The sequence below is a fragment of the Phodopus roborovskii genome, unplaced genomic scaffold (assembly GCF_943737965.1).
Source record: "Phodopus roborovskii unplaced genomic scaffold, PHOROB, whole genome shotgun sequence".
In the NCBI taxonomy this organism is placed as follows: domain Eukaryota; kingdom Metazoa; phylum Chordata; class Mammalia; order Rodentia; family Cricetidae; genus Phodopus; species Phodopus roborovskii.
In genome coordinates this window covers 26,770,983-26,790,478 of record NW_026126470.1, presented here as the reverse complement: position 1 = coordinate 26,790,478, position 19,496 = coordinate 26,770,983, and the positions used below count along the sequence as shown (strand labels likewise).

General features: G+C 42.6%; 1 protein-coding gene across 1 annotated transcript in view; it reads left to right on the top strand.

Moving 5' to 3' along the window:
• Scaf4 (SR-related CTD associated factor 4) overlaps positions 1 to 17,606 on the top strand; it is a 51,772-nt gene extending 34,166 nt beyond the window's left edge. The window contains exons 14-20 of the mRNA XM_051191873.1: positions 42 to 155; positions 1,908 to 2,064; positions 2,671 to 2,828; positions 3,694 to 3,859; positions 3,948 to 4,034; positions 4,255 to 4,380; positions 16,323 to 17,606. Of these exons, the coding sequence (XP_051047830.1) occupies positions 42 to 155; positions 1,908 to 2,064; positions 2,671 to 2,828; positions 3,694 to 3,859; positions 3,948 to 4,034; positions 4,255 to 4,380; positions 16,323 to 17,257 (1,743 nt within the window). The 3' untranslated portion in view covers positions 17,258 to 17,606. The remainder of the gene's footprint in view (positions 1 to 41; positions 156 to 1,907; positions 2,065 to 2,670; positions 2,829 to 3,693; positions 3,860 to 3,947; positions 4,035 to 4,254; positions 4,381 to 16,322) is intronic.
• The last annotated feature ends 1,890 nt before the right edge of the window (positions 17,607 to 19,496 follow it).

Genomic DNA, 19,496 nt, shown 5'->3' with positions numbered 1-19,496 from the left:
TTTTGTCATTGCCTTTTACAATACTGCAATATTTTGGACAGATGATTCCTCCCAGAGGTTGTGCCTACATCGTTATGGTTCATAGGCAAGATGCATACCGTGCCCTGCAGAAACTGAGCCGGGGAAACTATAAAGTGAACCAGAAATCCATAAAGGTACATTTTATCAAACTATAATTTTGATGCTTTGGAATGGCTTGAGACATGAAGGCCTCCTGAAAAACAGTCACACGTTAGTTGACATACAGTTTTACTGACAACTTACTGAGTTTCTGTTTTGTTAAGAAAGTTTTTTTATGCAGTGCGTTCTCATCAAACATTTTCTTCTCCCCCAAGATCCTACCCCTACCCCTAGTCCCATATCCCTTCTCTTTTCAAAAAACAAACAACCCCCCCAAAAATAAAACAACAACAATCCAAACAGGGGAAAGCACAGGAAACATCACACATGCCACAAATGCAGAAATCAAACCACACAAACAAGAGCAACAAGACAGGGTGCCCCCAACAAAGCAGCTGAAGACCAAATCTGTCTCATTGCCCCCCCCCCCCCAAGAAAACCCAGTTAGTTCAGTGTTGGCTGTCCACTGGTGGGCATGGGCCTGCCCTGAAGTTATATTCCCCAGGGAGAATCACTGGGAAAGGGTTTTTCCTTTGTGAGATGTCAGTTGCAGGTGGCTTCTGGGTTGGAGGTGGGGGCACATGTCCGCTTCCCTCTCTTAGTTCTGACACCTTATTTGGCTTGAACCGGTGCAGACCCTGTACATGCTGCCGTGTCCTGATTTTATGTGTGCATCAGCACTGTTCCCTGGAGTTATCCATCCCTTCTGGCTCTTACATAGTTCCCTGAACCCTGAGTGGGGTGGGGGAATGATGAAGATTCCCATTTAGGACTGTGCATCTCTGTGTTATCTCCCATCAATTGCAAGATGGTGGTGGCTAAGGAAGGCACTGATCTATGGATATAGCAGAATGTCATTATGAGTCATTTTATTGCTAGGCTAACAATTCTTAATGATAAAATTTTTCTTTTTTTAAGATTTAGTTTATCATATAATAGTGTTCTGTCTGCATGTTTGCTTGCATGTCAGAACAGGGCGTCAGATCTTGTTATAGATGGTTGTGAGTCATGTGTTTGCTGGGAATTGAACTCAGGACCCCTGGAAGAACAGTTAGTGCTCTTAATCTCTGAGCCATATCTCTCCGACAATTTTTTTTTTTTTTTAAATTAAATAAAGCGCTAGGAATTTAACCAGGGTCTTAGTGTAGGCTAGGTAAGCTCTGTCATTTAGCTATGCCTCCTTACTTACTTACATGTGTACTTATTTAGAAACAGGTCTCTTATAACCCAGGCTGGCCTTGAGCCCCTGGTCTTCCTCCATCCACCTCCTCTAAGTACTGGGATTACAGCATGCAGTAAATAGCTTTATCTATTTATTTATCTAGCTTTAACTGGAGCTTTAAAGAAGATGTTTTCTACTAAAATACTTTCTTACAGATATTCCACAACTTAAGTTTTTCCATCTCTTCTTAGAATTAACTGTTAAAAATATCAACAGAGATAACAATACGAGCACACAGACAACAATCCTCTGAGGGGTCCCAGTCATTGTCACCCTGTGTTGGCTCCTCTTCTACCCTGATGTATACTATAAATGATGTTGCCATATCTGTAGACTTTGTAAAGTCATACCCAGTGTATCAGGGTTCTCCTTGATGAACTTGTTGTTGAGTCTGTTGTATGCTGGCTGTGCTGGGTCAAGGAAAGTCTTAAGTATTATGTATTTAGGGACAACAATCCAGGCTGCCTTGTCCTGATGTGATGAGTAGAGTGTTGGAGAATGATGAACTCTGAAGACTGATGACCACTTTTCTTTTCCTTTCTTTGTGTATTTTCACTGGTTGTAGATTGCCTGGGCCTTAAACAAAGGAATAAAGGCAGATTATAAGCAGTATTGGGATGTCGAACTGGGTGTTACTTATGTCCCGTGGGACAAAGTCAAACCTGAGGAGCTGGAGAGTTTTTGTGAAGGAGGAATGTTGGACAGTGACACACTTAACCCAGGTAAGACAGTGTTTAACACCTTTCGTAGCCTATGGCCATGTGACAAGTCAGTGTCACGAAGTGCATTCTTTGTGCCAGGATGAATGTGGGGTGATATTGAAGTTCCTGATATAAGCCAGGCTCTCTTGTAAATTGAGGACTTGGTGACCTTTATCTGTATAACACGGTTAGTTAGCGGGAGAAGTACAGACACTGGTCAGACATTGGTTATGAGACTCATTATTAATTAGAGTTTTGTAGTGAAAAGAGATTACTTAGTCCCCAGCTGTTCATCATTGGTACAGGCTGAACACCAGAAACCTCTCGGGGTTCGGGAGATGGCTGTACCAGGGTTTGCAGCCCTACTTTGACTCCAGATCTTTGTGGTGATACTGTCCAAAGAAGGCACGTGTGTTAGACCAGGAAGTTGTTTGTAGAGACGAATATAAGTGCCAAGGTCGTAGTAAGATTGTGATGGGAATAAAGGATGTGTGCATTGAAGTAATTGTTAAAATAGTGTAGAAATTTAATGAAGCTAATATTTTCTAGTCCTCCATTTTCATTTCTATATTTAAATTTGTAAGTGAAAATAGTAAGCATTTCTTGTTCTATTTCTATAATTCATAGATTGGAAGGGAATTCCCAAGAAGCCTGAAAATGAAGTTGCCCAAAATGGAGGCGCAGAAGCCCCCCACACGGAGCCTGTGTCACCTGTCCCTAAGCCTCTGCCCGTGCCTGTGCCTCCTATCCCAGGCCCTGCGCCTATAACAGTGCCACCCCCACAGGTAGGAAGAGCGGGGACACGGCTTAGCCTTTGCGGGCCTGAAAGACGGCGTCCCAAGTCTCACTGCTCTGTCTGAAAAGTGAATGAGTGGCCATACTAGTTTTTCATATTTTGCTATGTCGCATCTGCTTTTGAACGCCAATGTTTTCCACAAATGTTAATAAAACGGATAGTATTAGACTATTGACAAGTTGTGGGAGTTACTGTATTTTGAACTCAGATACACCTACCCAATCTCAGGTGTTTTGTGGAAAGGGAATCTTTTTTCTCTTTTTGGTTTGGTTTGGTTTTTCGAGATGATGTTGTGCCATGTAGCCCAGGCTGACCTCAAAATTGCATCGTTGTACCTCCGTCCCCAAGTGCTAGGACCACGTGAGCCACTGTGTCTGGCTTTCTTACTGACAGTTCGGTTAGGTGTCATTGAATGCGTATTAACTCTTTTAACCTCATACACTTATTCTAAGTTGGCATGTTCCCAGTTTAAAAAAACTTTAATGGCCAGAAAGGCAGTGCAGACATTTGACTCTAGGATTGTTGATCTTAGCCTACTACATAAATTGCCAGCTATTCTTTCTTAGACCTGTATTCCCCAGTTTTTTTAAAAATTCAGCCTTGGGATATTCTCAAATGTCTCACATGCTGTGAGAACACCAATGGATGCCAGTGAAATACAGTGTTGAGTGGCCATCTTAAAGGAGAAAGCAAAGCTTAGATTTATAGCGTTTAGGTATGTACAGGTTACCTACCATCTTCTTAATGTAATAAATACAGTATAATAATAAAATAAGAAGCGCCTGTGTGTATTTTCTTGGTGTATATACACTGTATTGAGAGCGGCTAGATATGTGTTTGTTCTTTCTTTCCAGGTCCCACCTCATCAGCCGGGTCCTCCTGTAGTTGGTGCCCTGCAGCCGCCTGCTTTCACACCTCCCTTAGGAATCCCCCCTCCAGGCTTTGGCCCTGGTGTTCCTCCTCCTCCTCCTCCACCACCATTTTTGCGCCCAGGATTCAACCCGATGCATTTACCACCAGGTACACTGACTCGATTGAGAGGACTGTTTTAGGCTCAAAGAAGAAACGGTGTGGCCGGAGTTAGTTGACCTGATTTTTCTTATTGCAGGCTTTCTTCCTCCTGGACCCCCACCTCCTATAACCCCACCAGTATCCATCCCTCCTCCTCACACTCCACCAATAAGCATCCCAAACTGTAAGCATGCCTTTCCTCTGGGCTGGCTTCATGTCTGGGAGTGGGGTAGCAGGGAATGAGAGCGCACAGTAGGGTCTGAGGGCTGGTAAAGATTGTTGACCGGGAACGTAACTAATTACTCAGCTTCACATGTCGATGTAATTATATTCCTTAGCTACTATCGCTGGTATAAGTGAAGACACTACAAAAGACTTATCTATTGGAAATCCCATTCCAACAGTGGTGTCTGGGGCTAGAGGAGACGCCGAGTCTGGTGACAGCGCGAAAATGTATGGTTCTGCTGTGCCACCTGCCGCACCCACGAATCTGCCCACCCCTCCTGTAACCCAGCCTGTCTCACTTCTTGGTAAGTTCACTGTTTTTATATTGTTAGTCCCCTCCCCCTTCAAGTTTGGCTTTTTAAAAATAATGTGTCATTGAGGTCGATCTGAAGTGGCTGTGCAGTTTGCTCTTTGCCAGGAGACATCTTCATGGTGGCACCATGGCCTAGTTGTCTTCACGAAAACATTCCCATCTGCACATGTTAATTTGATACAAAAATTTGAGTAAAGTAATTTCTGTGAAAGGAATTGTTACATGTTCTTAACATGATTCCAGACTTTGAGCTCTAGCAGCTGGTTCCTCATAGATGTTTCTCTGTCCTTACCCATCTTTGAAAGCTTTTTTAAAAATACATAGACTGGCAGATATATCATCTGTGATAATCCTAACAGGGTGGCGCTGTTTTCTTGTGAGCTTTGTACAGTTGAGGTCTAGTTGAGATCACTCTTACTGGCTCCTGGGTTTTTTTCTGCTCAAGTTGCTCCTTTCTACAACCTCATGGCTGCAGTCAAGGGAGGTCAGCCTGGAGGCTTCAGTCACCCTTATGAGGGTGTACTCTAGTTTGCTGTGGTTGCATTGAGTACATCACATAGTTTTTATGGTAGACCGTCTTTTAAGTTTAAAAAAAAAAATCCTTTTTGAAGTCATGTCACCAAGTATAATTAACATTTGATTCTCCTAATGGGAAGTTACTACTTCTGAGTATGAGTCCATTTTGTTTTCAGAGGTCATGTGTGTGCGTGTGTGTACATTTGCTTTCAGACTCTTACATTGCTTTAGGAAAGAATCTGTTGCTGACCTGAGATGTAGGATTGTGGGACATTGGTTTCAGGTATAGAACTTTACACCAAAATCTTAGTATTGATGTTTTTTTTTTTTTTTTACTTAGTGCAGGTACCCCATAAAACTGCCAGTTTCTTTTTACGGTGAAGTTAGGACTGTTTGTTAGAGGAGGGTTTGGGGAGATGGTTTGTTTAATGAAGCGTTGCTTCAAAGGTTCCACTGTTTGGGGTTGGCACGGGAGCACCAGACTGGGAAATGAGGCACATCATCAGCATTGCCACACCTCACCAGGTCACAGCTTCTTTTGTATTTCTAATATAGTTGCACAAGAACCTTAGAACCTCAGTCAGATGCAGTTTTCTAATCGGCTCTTTGCTCTCTGCATCCTCTCCACCTGTACACATCTTTGGCTTGGAACAAAATCTTGTCTAATGTCCATGGTTGTTATGCTACCTAAAACTCTTAGAGAATTGTGTACATTTGTCATTTTCTTTGGTCTTTATAACTTCACTGAGTGAGTAGGAAGGTTTCATGATCTCCCAGAGTTTGGTAACCATTGCTTGTAAGTAGTCCTGTTTGGAGTGAGTACCTGCCTCTGTTTACCCCAATCCTGAAGGCCATGCCCTTTATTTCTTACCACCACCAGAGAGTTTAACCTTTGCCACCAACATGGAACAAATCAAAGTTGATAAATTTATGCTGTGGTGCCTAGCACTGCTGAGGATCAGTGAGTCTTCCTGCGTAGTTCTCGATCCCTCACAAACCTTTCTTTCTGTCCTTCCCCTCGCATTGTGGAAGGTCGGGAGAGATCAGGGTTTCCATAAGTGAGGTGGGATAGGTAAATGAGCAGCTTTAATGTGGGGCTCTTCGCTTCTGATTGTCTTTGTCTATAACTTTTAAAGCAAAATTTGAAAATGGAAGGTTTAGAATTTGATATAATAAAGGAAACTGTTTTATTAAAATAAATACTTTAACGTGGAATAGTCTAGTTTCAGTTAACAGAAGGAAAATCTTGTGTGTGACTTCAGTCAGACATCTGGAAACGTGCTGGGCCTTGTGGTACTGTATTCCAAGAACTCGGGAGGCTGAGGTCCAAGGATCTTGAGTTGGGAGCCAGCTTGTGCTGCGTAGTGAGCTCCTGTCTGTAAGAAAGAGCTCTTGAAAAAAGGTGGTCACGTAAATCTTGACCTTTCAGAGAAATGAGTTTTGGTTTTCTTATTGTTACAAAGGTTTAATATGAAAATGTTTTTGACATCGTTTTTACATAAATAAGTCAAGCCCTTGGAAGAGGTGACAGGGTTTCTCCCCTGACCTGCCCGCCATTGCTCATTCCACTATGTGTGTGGCATAGTGTACTTTCCTCTCACATTCCCACCATTCCAGCATTCCTCTCTTGCCTTTAGTTGCCATCTTACACTGTCATCTGTCACAAGAATCAAAAAAGGAATCTGATCCCTGCAGTATTCCTTGGATATATGTGTCACCAGTGAATTTCAATAAGTGCTCACCCATACACACCTCTGTCCACTTAAGAGGGGTGAGCTTTTTTTTTTTTTTTTAAAGTGAGGTATTTTTCTTTGTTGTTGCTGTTGTTTTGTCTTTGTGTGTGTGTGCAAATAAAGGAGAATTTATTCAAAAGAATCACAGTTCCACCACTTTGAGGAACGCAAGAATCACATTATGTATCACGGTGGATCGGAAGCTGGGTGCCGGTGTTGTTAGTCCTCCTGTGGGAACACGGAGACTAGGTGCTCCCTCTCTTCTTGTGCTCTAATGTTTTCTGTGAGTCTGTAGAAGGAGATGCTGTGCTGACCCGAGCACCTTAACCCTAGAGGCTAATGCCGAAGCCCCATTTCCTCGTCTGTAAGGGAGCACTGATGGCATCGACAACCAGGGTGTGGTGGCGATTCAGTGGCTAACATACAAACTGCCACCTGGGAGGCGTTTAGTGAACAGTGGGTGCTATTACAGGTAAGAAACACCGTAGCTGTGCTCAGGACACCCAGAGAAGTGCTGTGCTCCAGTCTGTGCTGACACTTCTGGGCTCTGATTTATTATAAGCTCTTGTTTGCTCTCAAGTAGAAAGCAAGTGTTTTGGAACAACCATCTTTGTATAATTGCTTGTGCATTTAAGGAAGATAAGACCAGATCACAAGCAATTGCGTTCCATTATTTGACTTACTCAGAAAATGTTAAGTCATAGTAGCAATTTACTTACTAACACAACCCAGTATTGAAGGTCCGAATAGTTTTCTTGCAATGCATCATTGACGCATTTCCAGCGTGTGCCAGTAGTTTTGAAGCAGCACAAGCCTGCCAAATGTTAAGCAGATCAAAATTTCACATTGAGAACTAACTGTAAGGAATGGCAGTGGAGTGCCTTGGGGCTGTTGAAATTTTGTCTTGAGACTTAAGTTTGGGCCTTAGTTTGGAGATAACTGCCTCTTTCTAGAGCTGAGCTAAGTCCCCCTTTGTCCCCCAAACAAAACAAAACTAAAACCTGAATTTGAAAGAACACAAGCCTTTATCATGTTTTTAAATTATTCATTATTACTAGATTTTAAAGAGCCAAAGTAGCTGAAACTAATAGTGGTTTTATCAAAGCTAAAGATGACATCTACAGTTGTCAGTCATCTAGGAGAGAAGATGGTAGCAATGCAGTTCATCCTTTTGATTGTATGAGCATTTATGTTTGCCTTTCAGATCCGTTGTATGCTATGTATTGCTAATATTATGTATAGCATATTATTAAAAAGTTAATTGTAAATGTAAAGTTTGGGTTACTTTGGTGTTCCAAACAATAAAAAAGTACACAAAAACGATGTTTGTTTGTGTTACCTATCTGTCCTATGTTACAAGGATATCCAGAGTATGTTTCAGACACAAACTGCCAGGTGGAGTGAATCCCTCCTCTGGGAAGTGAAGCGGCTTCCTGACACGTGCACTTCTTGTTAATTATAAAATGGAGAGACTGTCACCTTCTCACCTTCCCTGCGTTTGTTACCCCGCTGCAGATGGTGAAGTCTATAAATACAATTTTACTTGTGACGATAACCTTACAAGTGAAAGGTTACTTTTCTTTGCTGTAAAGTGACAGGCGGTTTTAAAGCAAGAGTCACACATTGATGGCCTATTAGTGGAGTTGCTGGCCCATGGGTTGGTATACTTCAGTCTCTACGTAGCTACAGCAGGCCTTTGAGTTGGTCTCGGACTAGGGGACCTCAGGACAAACTGAAGATAAAATTGCGTTATAAATTTTATTGAAGTACCTTTGATTTTATATTGTCGTTAAGTTAGCAGCGCTAAAATAGTCATACCTGCATTTTGGTAATTGTTTCAACGTGGGTATTTGATTTCTGATGGTTTAGCTTTGGATTTCTCAGCTCAGTCTCTTCTCTTGAACTTTATAAATTTCATAGCTAGTAATGTAAACAGCACTTAGACTATTGGGAACACCAATCCGTTAGTTACATACTAGTAATATAGTAAATACAAAAGTAGAGAGAGAAATTATAGGTTTGTTTTTTTTTTTTTTTTTAAGAACAATGCCTAGTTTTTTTTTTTTTTTTTTTAAAAATGCATTTTAATACTTCTGTACTGAACTTTAGTATGGTTACATTAAATTACAAGCTAGAAGGATATTCCAGAAAGCTTCTTGACATTGTCTTATAAGAGTGTTCTTTAGAAAGTTTTAAAAGACCAAAATTGGTACTCTAAACATTGCAATATATTGTTCCGCTAGTCACTAGTGTCACATAGAAATGGCTTTGAAATATTCCTTACAGTGTCTTCAGCTTAATATATAAAATGTTGTTTGGTGGGTGGAGTGGATAATGCAAAAGCGATGGTTAATCTCAACAGAAATATGCTTAGGATATGAATTTATGCATGAATACAATGTTATCTGAAGGTGAAGCACTTCAAACAAAACAGGAGGATATTATGTGGCACCTAAGTGTTTACACAGCGTCTTTATGTCCCCTGAGGCTAGAAGTTCTTGGTGTTCACTAGGCTGAAGAGAGCCTTTCCGCTTGTTTCTGAGTAGAGTAGGACGATAGAAACTTGGGAATCCAGAGGTTTGGGGAGACACAGATAACGCTGTGAAGAATTTCAGGTAAGACTCCTAGCTAACACTTAAAAAAAAAAAAAAAAAAAAGTGTCTACAGAAAATTACTTTGACTAATAGGATTTAACTGTGAGTGTCAAGTTTATTAGCCAGTAGAACTAAGTCATGGTTGTGTCTTTTGGTTGCCATAAAGCACTTAGCAAGTAGCCCACAATGATTTTAAAAAGTAGTTAAAATCCAAGGCATTTTTTAAAGATGGCTGATGATTGGCCTTCACTTGAAATTCTTTTCTTGAATTAATATATTAGTGTGCCTTTTGCTAAAAGTAGATGAGACATCTCAGTGTACCTTCTCTCTTAGATACTGTTGGAGACTCCAGTCTCTCTGAGAGATTTTGTGGTGGTGAATAAGGGGTCCTGTTTGTGACAGCAAATGGAATGTGCTTTCTCCCTTTCCTGACAATGAACTCCATAAGTTTCCACCAGCTTCTAGCACAGTCCACTGTGAGCATTGATTGGAATGTTCTCAAAGTAAATGTTGATAAATACCATGAATTGGTGAACCTAGCAGGAGGAATCAAAGGTCAATTGAATTGTTTTATCAGTTTCCTGAGGCAGGGTGTCAAAAACAGAAAATGCCTTTTGTGGATTGAAGGATTGATTGATTAAATAAAGACATATTTATATGTTTGCCCACAGATCAGAAGGCATTGGTTGAGAAGGGTCATTGATAGTGGGCTGGAGGGAGATGTGGTTCAGTACACTTGACTTGTACGCAGTAGTTCCTTGGTTGGAGCCCCAGCAGTACAAATAAAGAAGAAATGGGAGGCTGATGGATATTTTCCTTCTGTGTAAGACCACCCCCCCATGAGAATACTATAGTGACCATTCTGTTAATCAAATTAAAAACAACAGTGACAGACAATGTCAATTAAGAAAAAGAAGTTAAAAAAGAACTTCTTTTTTTTTTTGTTTTTTTTTGTTTTTGTTTTTTGTGGTTTTTTTTTTTTTTGTGTTGTTTTGTTTTTAAGCTTTGGATCTCCCAGGGTTATATTGAAAAGATTTGGGATCCATAGCCTCTACTCTCATCAGGGGTGGCTCATCGCCTTAGCAACCACCATTCAAGAGTCAGTGTCACTCAAGGGCTCGTGTCTACTGAAAACAACCTACTCTGTACCGCATATCATTTTAGCTGCTGAAGGTAGCATAATGAACAAAATGAGATGTGTCTCTGGTGTCTGTCTATTCCTTTGGATAAGTAAACTAATGTTATCGAATGGAACCCTTCAGTGAAGAGAGAAGACAGTAGAGGTATGTTAGGGGGTGAAGACATTGAAGATGCTGAAATGTGCCGTTCATTATCAATAAGATGACCAGAGTGGGCATTTGGAGGAAGTAGCATTGGGAAAGAAACCGAGTAGAGGAGGAAGGAAAATAAGCCACGTAAGTACTGAGCTTTGGCATTTCAGGCACACCAACGAGTGCGAACCTGGACTAAGAAGCAGCTGTGCCTTGAGGAGCCACAAAGGACTGGCAGAGCTGGATCAGAGCAATCAGGGAGCCTGGCAGAGGGATGTAGGGGATCTGTGAAGTCTGGGGATGCAGGGGGGGGGGGGGGAGCAGTGCTGGGTTTTATAAGGAACAGACCGGGGGCTGGGAAGAAAACAGTAGCCACGTTGGATGGTACCGCAGTTTGTGACCCTCCAGGACTACCCCACTTTTAATATGTGCTGTGAAAGCATCAAATGTGTACATTTGTCACATGTACATGAGTAGTTGGAGCTGTGACTTGGTTGTGCCAAATACACTGGGTAAATTCTAGAGCGATACACCCCATTCACATGCCATTAGATAAGGGTGTGGCAAAGGTCTGAGACTTACAGAAGCAGTTGGTAAATGGGCATAGCCCTAGAATCCTTAAAACCTTTCACAGTTGAAAATAAGATGCCGATAGCTAAAGGACATGTGTTTGGCAGGATCTCTAAGCAGTTGATATACATTAATCGGTTGCTGGAAAAACTGAAGTCAAGGTAACTTTGCTCTGTTGGGAGCCTGGCTACCCATGTGGTAGCCTGTTCAGCAGAGGGTAGAGAAAAGATGTAGCCAGTAGGCCGAGACACGGGGAAATACTCTAGAGGCTGTGCAGAGGCAAAGGGGAAGACATGAGCTCCCAAGTGCCATTGTTGGCTCAAAACCCCTGAGTCTCGGTGATGGCTCGTGATGTAACCCTCAAACCCGGGAAGTAGAAGAAGCAAGAAGATCTAAATGGAGGCCGTCCTGGAGCCTGCAACAAGATGTAGTCTCAGCTCACGTGCTGAGTAGTGGCAGCAGCCCTCAACAAAAGGAAGGCTGTGGGTGCCGTAAGAAAACGTTGATTGCAATGATGCATTTGAAACCAGATGCAGGGTCAGGAGAGGATGGGGGTGGAGAAATGGGTGTAGATTATTTTTTTTTTTTTTTTAAATCCCTGGGGAGTATTGCTTTATGTGGACACATAGGGGTAAATGCTGGGAAAAAAAAATAACAGTTAGTTTTTATTCCTAAATAGTGGGTGATTCTGGAGAACCTAGTACAAGAAAGAAGGGAGGGTAACATACAGTATGTTAATAGAGGATTAAGAGTGGATCCAGCAATAGGGGCAAGGGGCCTTTGTACAGCCACAGCCAGGGTTTAAGTACGTTTTGAAGCTTTAAGGGTTGGGTGGGAAAGTAGCAAAAGATTGTTTTACAAAAAGCAAGTATAATAAAACAAAATGGTGTGGTCATATAATGGAAGACTATTTGATAATAAGTACTTGCTCATGCTGAACAACTTGGATGAGCCTTGGAAAAATGCCAAGTGGAAGGAAGCACTCTCAAAGGACTACGTATTGTATGATTTTTTTTTTCTTTTTTTATGTTGATTAACAGGCAAGTCCACAGAAATAAAAAATAACTGGCTGGGCTGGGGGAGGAGAAAATGATGGTTAATAGATCAGGCTTCTAAGGATAGTGAAGGTATGCTGAATGCAAAAACCATTGGCTTGAAATGTTTGTATGAGCACATTATAGGACATGGAGTTTTATCTTACTAAAGTTTTCTTAAAGCCAACCAGATAAGTAGACTGAGAAGAAACAGTAACCTATGAAATAAATACCCTGGATGTGGGCTTGTGAATTGACTGGGAAATGTAAGGTTGCTGGTCAGGGAGAAATAACGTGTTAAAACCCTTCCTAAGGGGGCCAGTCAGTATGCTTGGGGTTGGGGGGGGGGGGAACTCCCAGATTAAATAAGCATTGGGGTTGAAGGTGTGGTTCAGTGTGAAGCCCTGTGATCATGTCCCCAGCCCTACAGGTTTTAAGAATATCAAACGGTTGTTGGGGATTTTCCAGGAAGCAGTGTTGAGAGAGAATCTAGGACTAAGGAAGGAGGTTGTTGAGGGAGTCTCAGGAGGTGCATGGATGGGTAGCATTCCTGGTGATGAAGCTCCCCTTACCTGCCATGGAAGGCCAGGTTGGCCAAGTAGAGGAGGAGGGGCAGATCCTTTGGCCCTCACCCCTGCACATGGGAGACTCCTCTGCTCTTTAAAGACCCCCTTGGGTCTCATGCCCTCTGTGGGTGAAAGCCCTTGTGTTTATATGTATCCTTTTCACACCGTGTGATCCCAGCCTGTGCACTGGTGTCGAGAGTGACCTCCTGACATCTGCCCCTTAGCCTTTCCATAGATCTGTTCTGCCATTGTGAGGACTAATAGGAAACTGGCCTTTTTTTTTTTTAACTACTATGTAATTGTTTTGTTGCCACCACCATCTTCACCCTTGCTAGCTGGGGCCCACCATACCTCTTGCCTCCATATTGAGTTCTGGGATTACAGGCAGGCATTTGGATTTCCCCCCCCCCCCAGCCTGCTCCCAAACCTTGGTTTTCTAGAAAATTCTAAGTGTATGTGGTGTGTTATCTCCCCAGGTCTGAGCTGTTTTTGTTCCGTGTTGGCCAGTGTTAACACTGGCTCTGCTCTGCAGACCCCCATTTGTATAGGATTTACTGCCTCTCATCCTGCAAGGCTGTCCACGCGCTCTGTTACAGTCAGACAGTTCTTGTCCATCTAAAATTGTTGGTTCTGCATTTTCCATCTTGCATTGACACCTTCATCCATGCAGAGATCTGTGTTTTCTTCATCCCAGAGTTCAGTCCTGCCCTCTGGGTCTCCTACTCCAGTTCAGCCTTTTGTCATTCTGAGATTCTTGGGAGTAAGAACCTAACTAATAGTCTGATCCTCTTGGCTTTCTGTGCACCACGTACCAAAAAAGATCATTCATCTGTCTGGGATTCCACCCTGGTTTTCTCCATCAAGTACGGAAAGACCAGGTCCTTTATCATGTCACTCAAGGCCTCTACTGCCTTGGCCCACCTAGTCAGCTTCCTAACCCTTGGGATCCCTTGGATGGCTCACCCACTGCCTCACTGGAGCGCTAACTAAGCTGTTTTAAAAGCTCCCAACTCCTTCTCCTCCATCACACCTTGCCCTACCCACACTGGTTTTGTATTTTCTCTGCCTTTTCCTTCTTACCCAACCCAGGCCTCTTCTGCGATGCCTGTTCAGGCCACACATGGTCAGTCCAACCCTCTCAGCATCTGGGCACCATCTAGCTACTGAAATAGGAAGGGATGTTTTAATCATCCAATGATTACAGTTTTGGTATATTAATTAGTTTTTCTTTAATTTATAACTACAAAACTCAGCCCACTCCAGATAAACCTAAGTATAGCCTGCATACCTTTTCTACACCTGAAGTGTCTTCTATTTCGCTGGTGTGTAATGCCAAAGCCTGAAGCTTTCCTAGCAAAAGTTAACATGTGCCTATTAAAGGGCTCACCGGACACATCGGAATTAGTCCTTTATTACAGACATAGTGGATTTTTACTGCAAAAATAGCTAAAGGAGCTGCAGCTATAGGGGTCAGGGAGCTGAGGTTATCCATTGAGTGAGGGCCAGTAGTATATGTGACCTATAAATGTCACTGTTTCTCCATGCCCCAAGAGGCCATACCATCGCAAACATCTTCCCAGATGACAAAAATGAAAAGGGTTTGGCTGATGATACTTTAGAGTGGATGCCAGATAGAAACACATGTGTGAAATAGATTGGGCAGGTGTTTTGCTTTGTCCTTTATGGGAGACTTCAGTCCATGATTACTGCAGGTATTGGCCCGATTTATCCCTGCTCATCTTCAGATCAGATTGAGGATTAATAAGTGGTCCCAGGGTCTGTGGCTTACGTTTAGTAAAAGATCATTTTATCTCCTGTGATATGGAGTTAGCCTTGCATCCTCCATCCGCAGTCAGCTTGGTGGTTAAGCACTGACTCTCCAGTTCCCAGCGAGAGCCTGACTGATTTCTCAGGCTTGTCTTGAGTTCTTAGCACTGGAAGATGCCACACCACCGTAACAGTACGCACCCAATCATCTTGGTCCTTGAAAACAGACATTTCCTAACAACCCAGTGCACTAAAAGCACCGGCTGCATTTGCCACTTGAGTATTAGGCTTAGCCCAGCTGGTGGTCTCTATTTTTATTTTTCTGGGGTTTTCTAGTGATCTTCTCAAAGTCCTTGCCGCATTCTCCATTTCACAGGGCTCCTCACCTTACAAGCTGATGTTGTTAGTCGTTAGCTTTAAGTTCTCACCTGCTAAACTTGACTTCAAAGCATAATTGGTATTGGAAGAACATGGATTTAAAATGTCCTGCTTAGTCCTACAATATCACCTTACTAAAAAAAAAATGTGTGAAATAATGGTGGCCACAGTCACCTCAGCAGGCACTGAACTGTCATTTTAAGTTACAGGCACTACTGTTCACCTTTTTTGAACGCTTAAGTGCCTATCAAAAGTAACTCTTAGCTGAGCTGTGGTGGTGCACCACCTTTAATCCTAACACTCTGTGAGTTCAAGGCCAACCTGGTCTACTGAAGCAAGTTCCAGGACAGTCAAGGTTGCACAGTGAAACCAAGTAAATATGTGGTTGAGTGTCTGAGTAAAAATATTGTAAGCTGGCATTCATACATTGAATGGCTTAGTCTGACCAAACATATGGCTCACACATAGTTCAAATGGAATGTTCGTTCATCCTTAGTAGTGCTGCATATAGAAGACTTGGGGATATGCAGGACTTGCTAGTTTTCTACAATGGGCAGGCGTAAGTTGACTCAAGCCGTAAATCTAAAATTAGTGGTGTCATTTTATCACACGGGCTCTTCTGACCATTGTCAGCTGATGGTCATAACCTAAAGCTTTCTCAAAGGCTTTTCTGTGGTCCTTGGGCAATGGTGTGACTATTAGCTGTTGCTATATTACCTGTTGCCATCTGGAGCCTTTTCTAGTATCAACATAACCTTTTGATCATAGTGACTTTTGCTCTTTGTCTTTGGAAAAAAATAGATGTGATTGATGCCTGTTTATCAAAACAGAAACAAATCCTTATGTTTCCATGCTGTGTAAAGGCTGGGTTGAACGTACATGAATCTTGCAGTGAGAGGAAGGCTTGAGTCAGCCTCTGCCTTGGAAGAGGAGAAGGGGCGTGGCTGAGGACTCCACATAGTCCAGCCCTCTGGTTGACCTAGTAGATGACCTTTCAAACAGTGCTTAGAAAACACTGAAAAACGAGTTTGTGGGGGGGGGGTCATTGTCGTAGATCCTAGAATACTGGTGGATACTGCACAACTGCTACATGAAGTAGTTGGAACATGAAGCCTGTCTAGATGCCTTATAGCCTCTCCTTCAGAGTAGTCACATAAAACATGGAATCAGATTGTAAACCGTGGTTGAGAGACGTGCTGACAGTGAATACAGGCCTTTATCTCATTGAGACTTAGCACACTGTTAAATGTCATAAGTGTTGGTAAAACAACTTCTGCTAGAGAAAAAGACTGACAAGAATTGCAATGCTACAATTTCCTCTTTCAGTATTTCTTGGTCTGTGTGTGTGTATTAGGTCCCTAAATAGTGAGTCTCCCATCGTTTACCCTAGCTAATGGGTTAGCTCAGCATGAATTCAAGAGTGAGACTGATTCAAGACTGAATTGTATATTTCTTTACAACTTCTAGAAATAGATACTGACATTTTCATTTGTGTGATCTTCTAGGCAGTCAAGGAGTTGCACCCGGTCCTGTAATTGGGCTTCAGGCACCGTCTACTGGTCTTCTTGGTGCCAGACCTGGCCTGATCCCACTGCAGCGCCCCCCCGGGATGCCACCACCTCACTTGCAGCGGTTTCCTATGATGCCACCACGCCCCATGCCGCCCCACATGATGCACAGAGGTCCACCTCCAGGACCAGGGGGCTTTGCCATGCCCCCACCTCATGGAATGAAAGGGCCCTTTCCACCACATGGCCCCTTTGTTAGGCCTGGTGGAATGCCAGGGCTTGGGGGCCCAGGACCAGGCCCAGGAGGACCAGAAGACAGAGATGGAAGGCAGCAGCAACCACAGCAGCAGCAGCAGCAGCCGCCACCACAACAGTCACAGCCACAGCAGCCACCACCATCACAGCAGCCAGCTCAGCAGCAGCAGCCACAGCAGTTTAGAAATGATAACAGGCAGCAGTTCAATTCAGGTAGAGACCAAGAAAGGTTTGGAAGAAGATCTTTTGGAAATAGGGTGGAAAATGACCGGGAACGGTATGGGAACCGAAGTGACGATAGAGATAATAGTAACCGTGAACGGAGAGAGTGGGGGAGAAGGAGCCCTGACCGGGAGAGGCACAGAGACTTGGAAGACAGAAACAGACGCTCTAGTGGGCATCGGGACAGAGACAGGGATTCCAGAGATAGAGAGTCTCGTAGAGAGAAGGAAGAAAGCCGAAGGGATAAGCACGAGCTGACGGCAGACAGGGCGGGCGGTAACAAAGCCAGTGAACCTCCCCTTAGCCAAGTGGGAGACTTAGACACTGTCTCAGAACTTGACAAGGGGGAGGCCATGGCCACAGTGGTAAAACCTTCCGAAGAGTCACCTGCTGAGGCTACCTCATCCGTTGAACCCGAGAAGGACTCTGGCTCGGCAGCAGAGGCTCCTCGCTAGAGACTGGATGTGACAGAGTGTGACAGTGACACTGGGGTGTAGAGCTGAGGTGTACAGATGCTGTATAATATTTGCTCCTGCTGCACCACCCCACAGTAGTTGGTGGGGATTGTAAGCAATTTGATTGCTTCCCTTCTATTTAAAAATAGCCACAAAATAACAAAAAATACTGAAGATATATTACCCTTTTTTGCTGTAACTTTTTAAAAGTTTTGACTTTTAAAAGTTTACAAATCCTAATTAGAAGTGCTCTCTATTTTTTTTTTTTTTTTTTAATTTAAGACAAGGTAACGGTGAAAGCTCCTCAAACAATAGGGATGTTTTTAATAAACTCTATTTTCGTAACAAACTTTAACGTGTGCTATTCTTCATGCTCTGCATTAAGGTGGAAAAGGATGTTAGCCATCAGTTTGAGCTGTTGATAACAGATTGGAGTCTAAGTTAGACTTCTTTGCTGGGAAGAAGACACTTAGGTAGTATTTGCCAGCACAAGTCTTATTCTTTTGATTCGTAATATTTTGATCATAAGGTAAAGGTTATTGGTCTTAATGTTAAACTAAGAAACTTGTATTTGCAGTTCAGATCTTTTACCCCCTGTTGGCTTTGAGGTAATGTTGCTATAATTAATATGTAAAATAATTGGATTTCTAACATTACGCATTATACTACAAATTACCTGATTACCTGGGCATTACTTAATTTAGAAGGTTGAAGATGTTGTTTATAAATCATCCCATTAAAATTTCCAAGGTGTAGAATGAGGTCAAGGTCAATGTATGCAACCAGAAAGCTTTTTATAGACTAGGTACAGTGTAACGTATCTTGTAAGCTTTGCCTGTTGCATTTACCATTTCCAACAATAGCTCAAGAAGTACTCTCGATTTTCTGCTCCTGCATCTGAAGCCAAAACCAATGGTATTGAAAAAGCACAGTTGTCTAGCATCAGGGACTTGATGTTAGTTTGATGTTTATTTACAGTAGTTCTCAATCTCTTTTTGTTTGTTTTGGTTTTTTGTTTGTTTTGGTTTTTGCTTTGGAGCCTGTCCTGGAACTAGCTCCTTGGACCAGGCTTGAACTCAGAGATCTGCCTACCCCTGCCTCCTGAGTGCTGGGACTATAAGGCATATGCCACCAACGCCTGACTCAATCTTTTTAATGTCTCGACCCCGTAATACAGTTCCTTGTGTTGTGGTGACCCCAACCATGAAATTTATTTTGTTACTACCTCATAACTGTATATGTAAATATCCGATGATATGGGACCCCCTTGGGGGGGTTGTGACTCACAGATTGAGAACCACTGTTTTTTCCTAAAATTAGGAACAAGTAAATGACTCAGACAGTAAAGAAATGTTCTGCCAGCCCTGATGGCTTCAGCTTGACTGCTGGGACCCAAGTGTTGGAAGTACACTAACTCCTCTTCCTCTCATGAACATACCCTAAAAATAAGAAAATGTGATTTTTTTAAAACCACAAGATGCTAAGTTAAAAAAATTCCCTAAGTTGGCTTAGCTTTAGTTCTGAGAAGTTCTTTTTGTATGGTTTCACTTGAGTTTTAAGTGCAGGGCCTTGGTGATGATGGGAAGATTTACTTCTGCAGCTGTCTCAGGGTTTAGTTTTGACCCTACTGAGATTAAGTTCTTGCTCTAGAATACTTCCAGGGAGAAAACATACACCTGATTATCCCGTGCCCAGGTTTCAAGGACAGACTTGCATTTCCAACTAACGTAATGAGAAACGAACCACTAAACAATACAACCACATGCTTAGTCTCGGCCATGAGTCATCCCACACATCAAAACTACTCTAAGGAAATCTGTGACATGTTTACCTCAAACTTCAACATAACCACTTATGAACACATTCCTTATGAACAGTTTTAGAACACCAAAGTTTTCCCTTCTCCAATTTAGCAGTCTCCAATGACTTGTATATGGAAAATTTAGAACTATGGCTCATACCTCACTTGTCACAAACATTTCAGCTTAATGAACTATTCCAGATAGTCACCTGTACAGACCTCCACCTCTGTGGCTAGCTAGTGGCAAGCTCCATTCTCCGACCTTCAGATAGGCTCTATTTGTACAAGCTGATATCACATTGATTTCCTTTAAAAGGGTGTCTTTCTATAGTAAGAGACAATCTCTTCAGCTTATGTATGCTCTGAAGTCAGGGTTCAGTCAGAATCTGCAGTCACACGTGGTCTCTCCTCACAACTCCAGTGCTGCTGTTTTCCAGA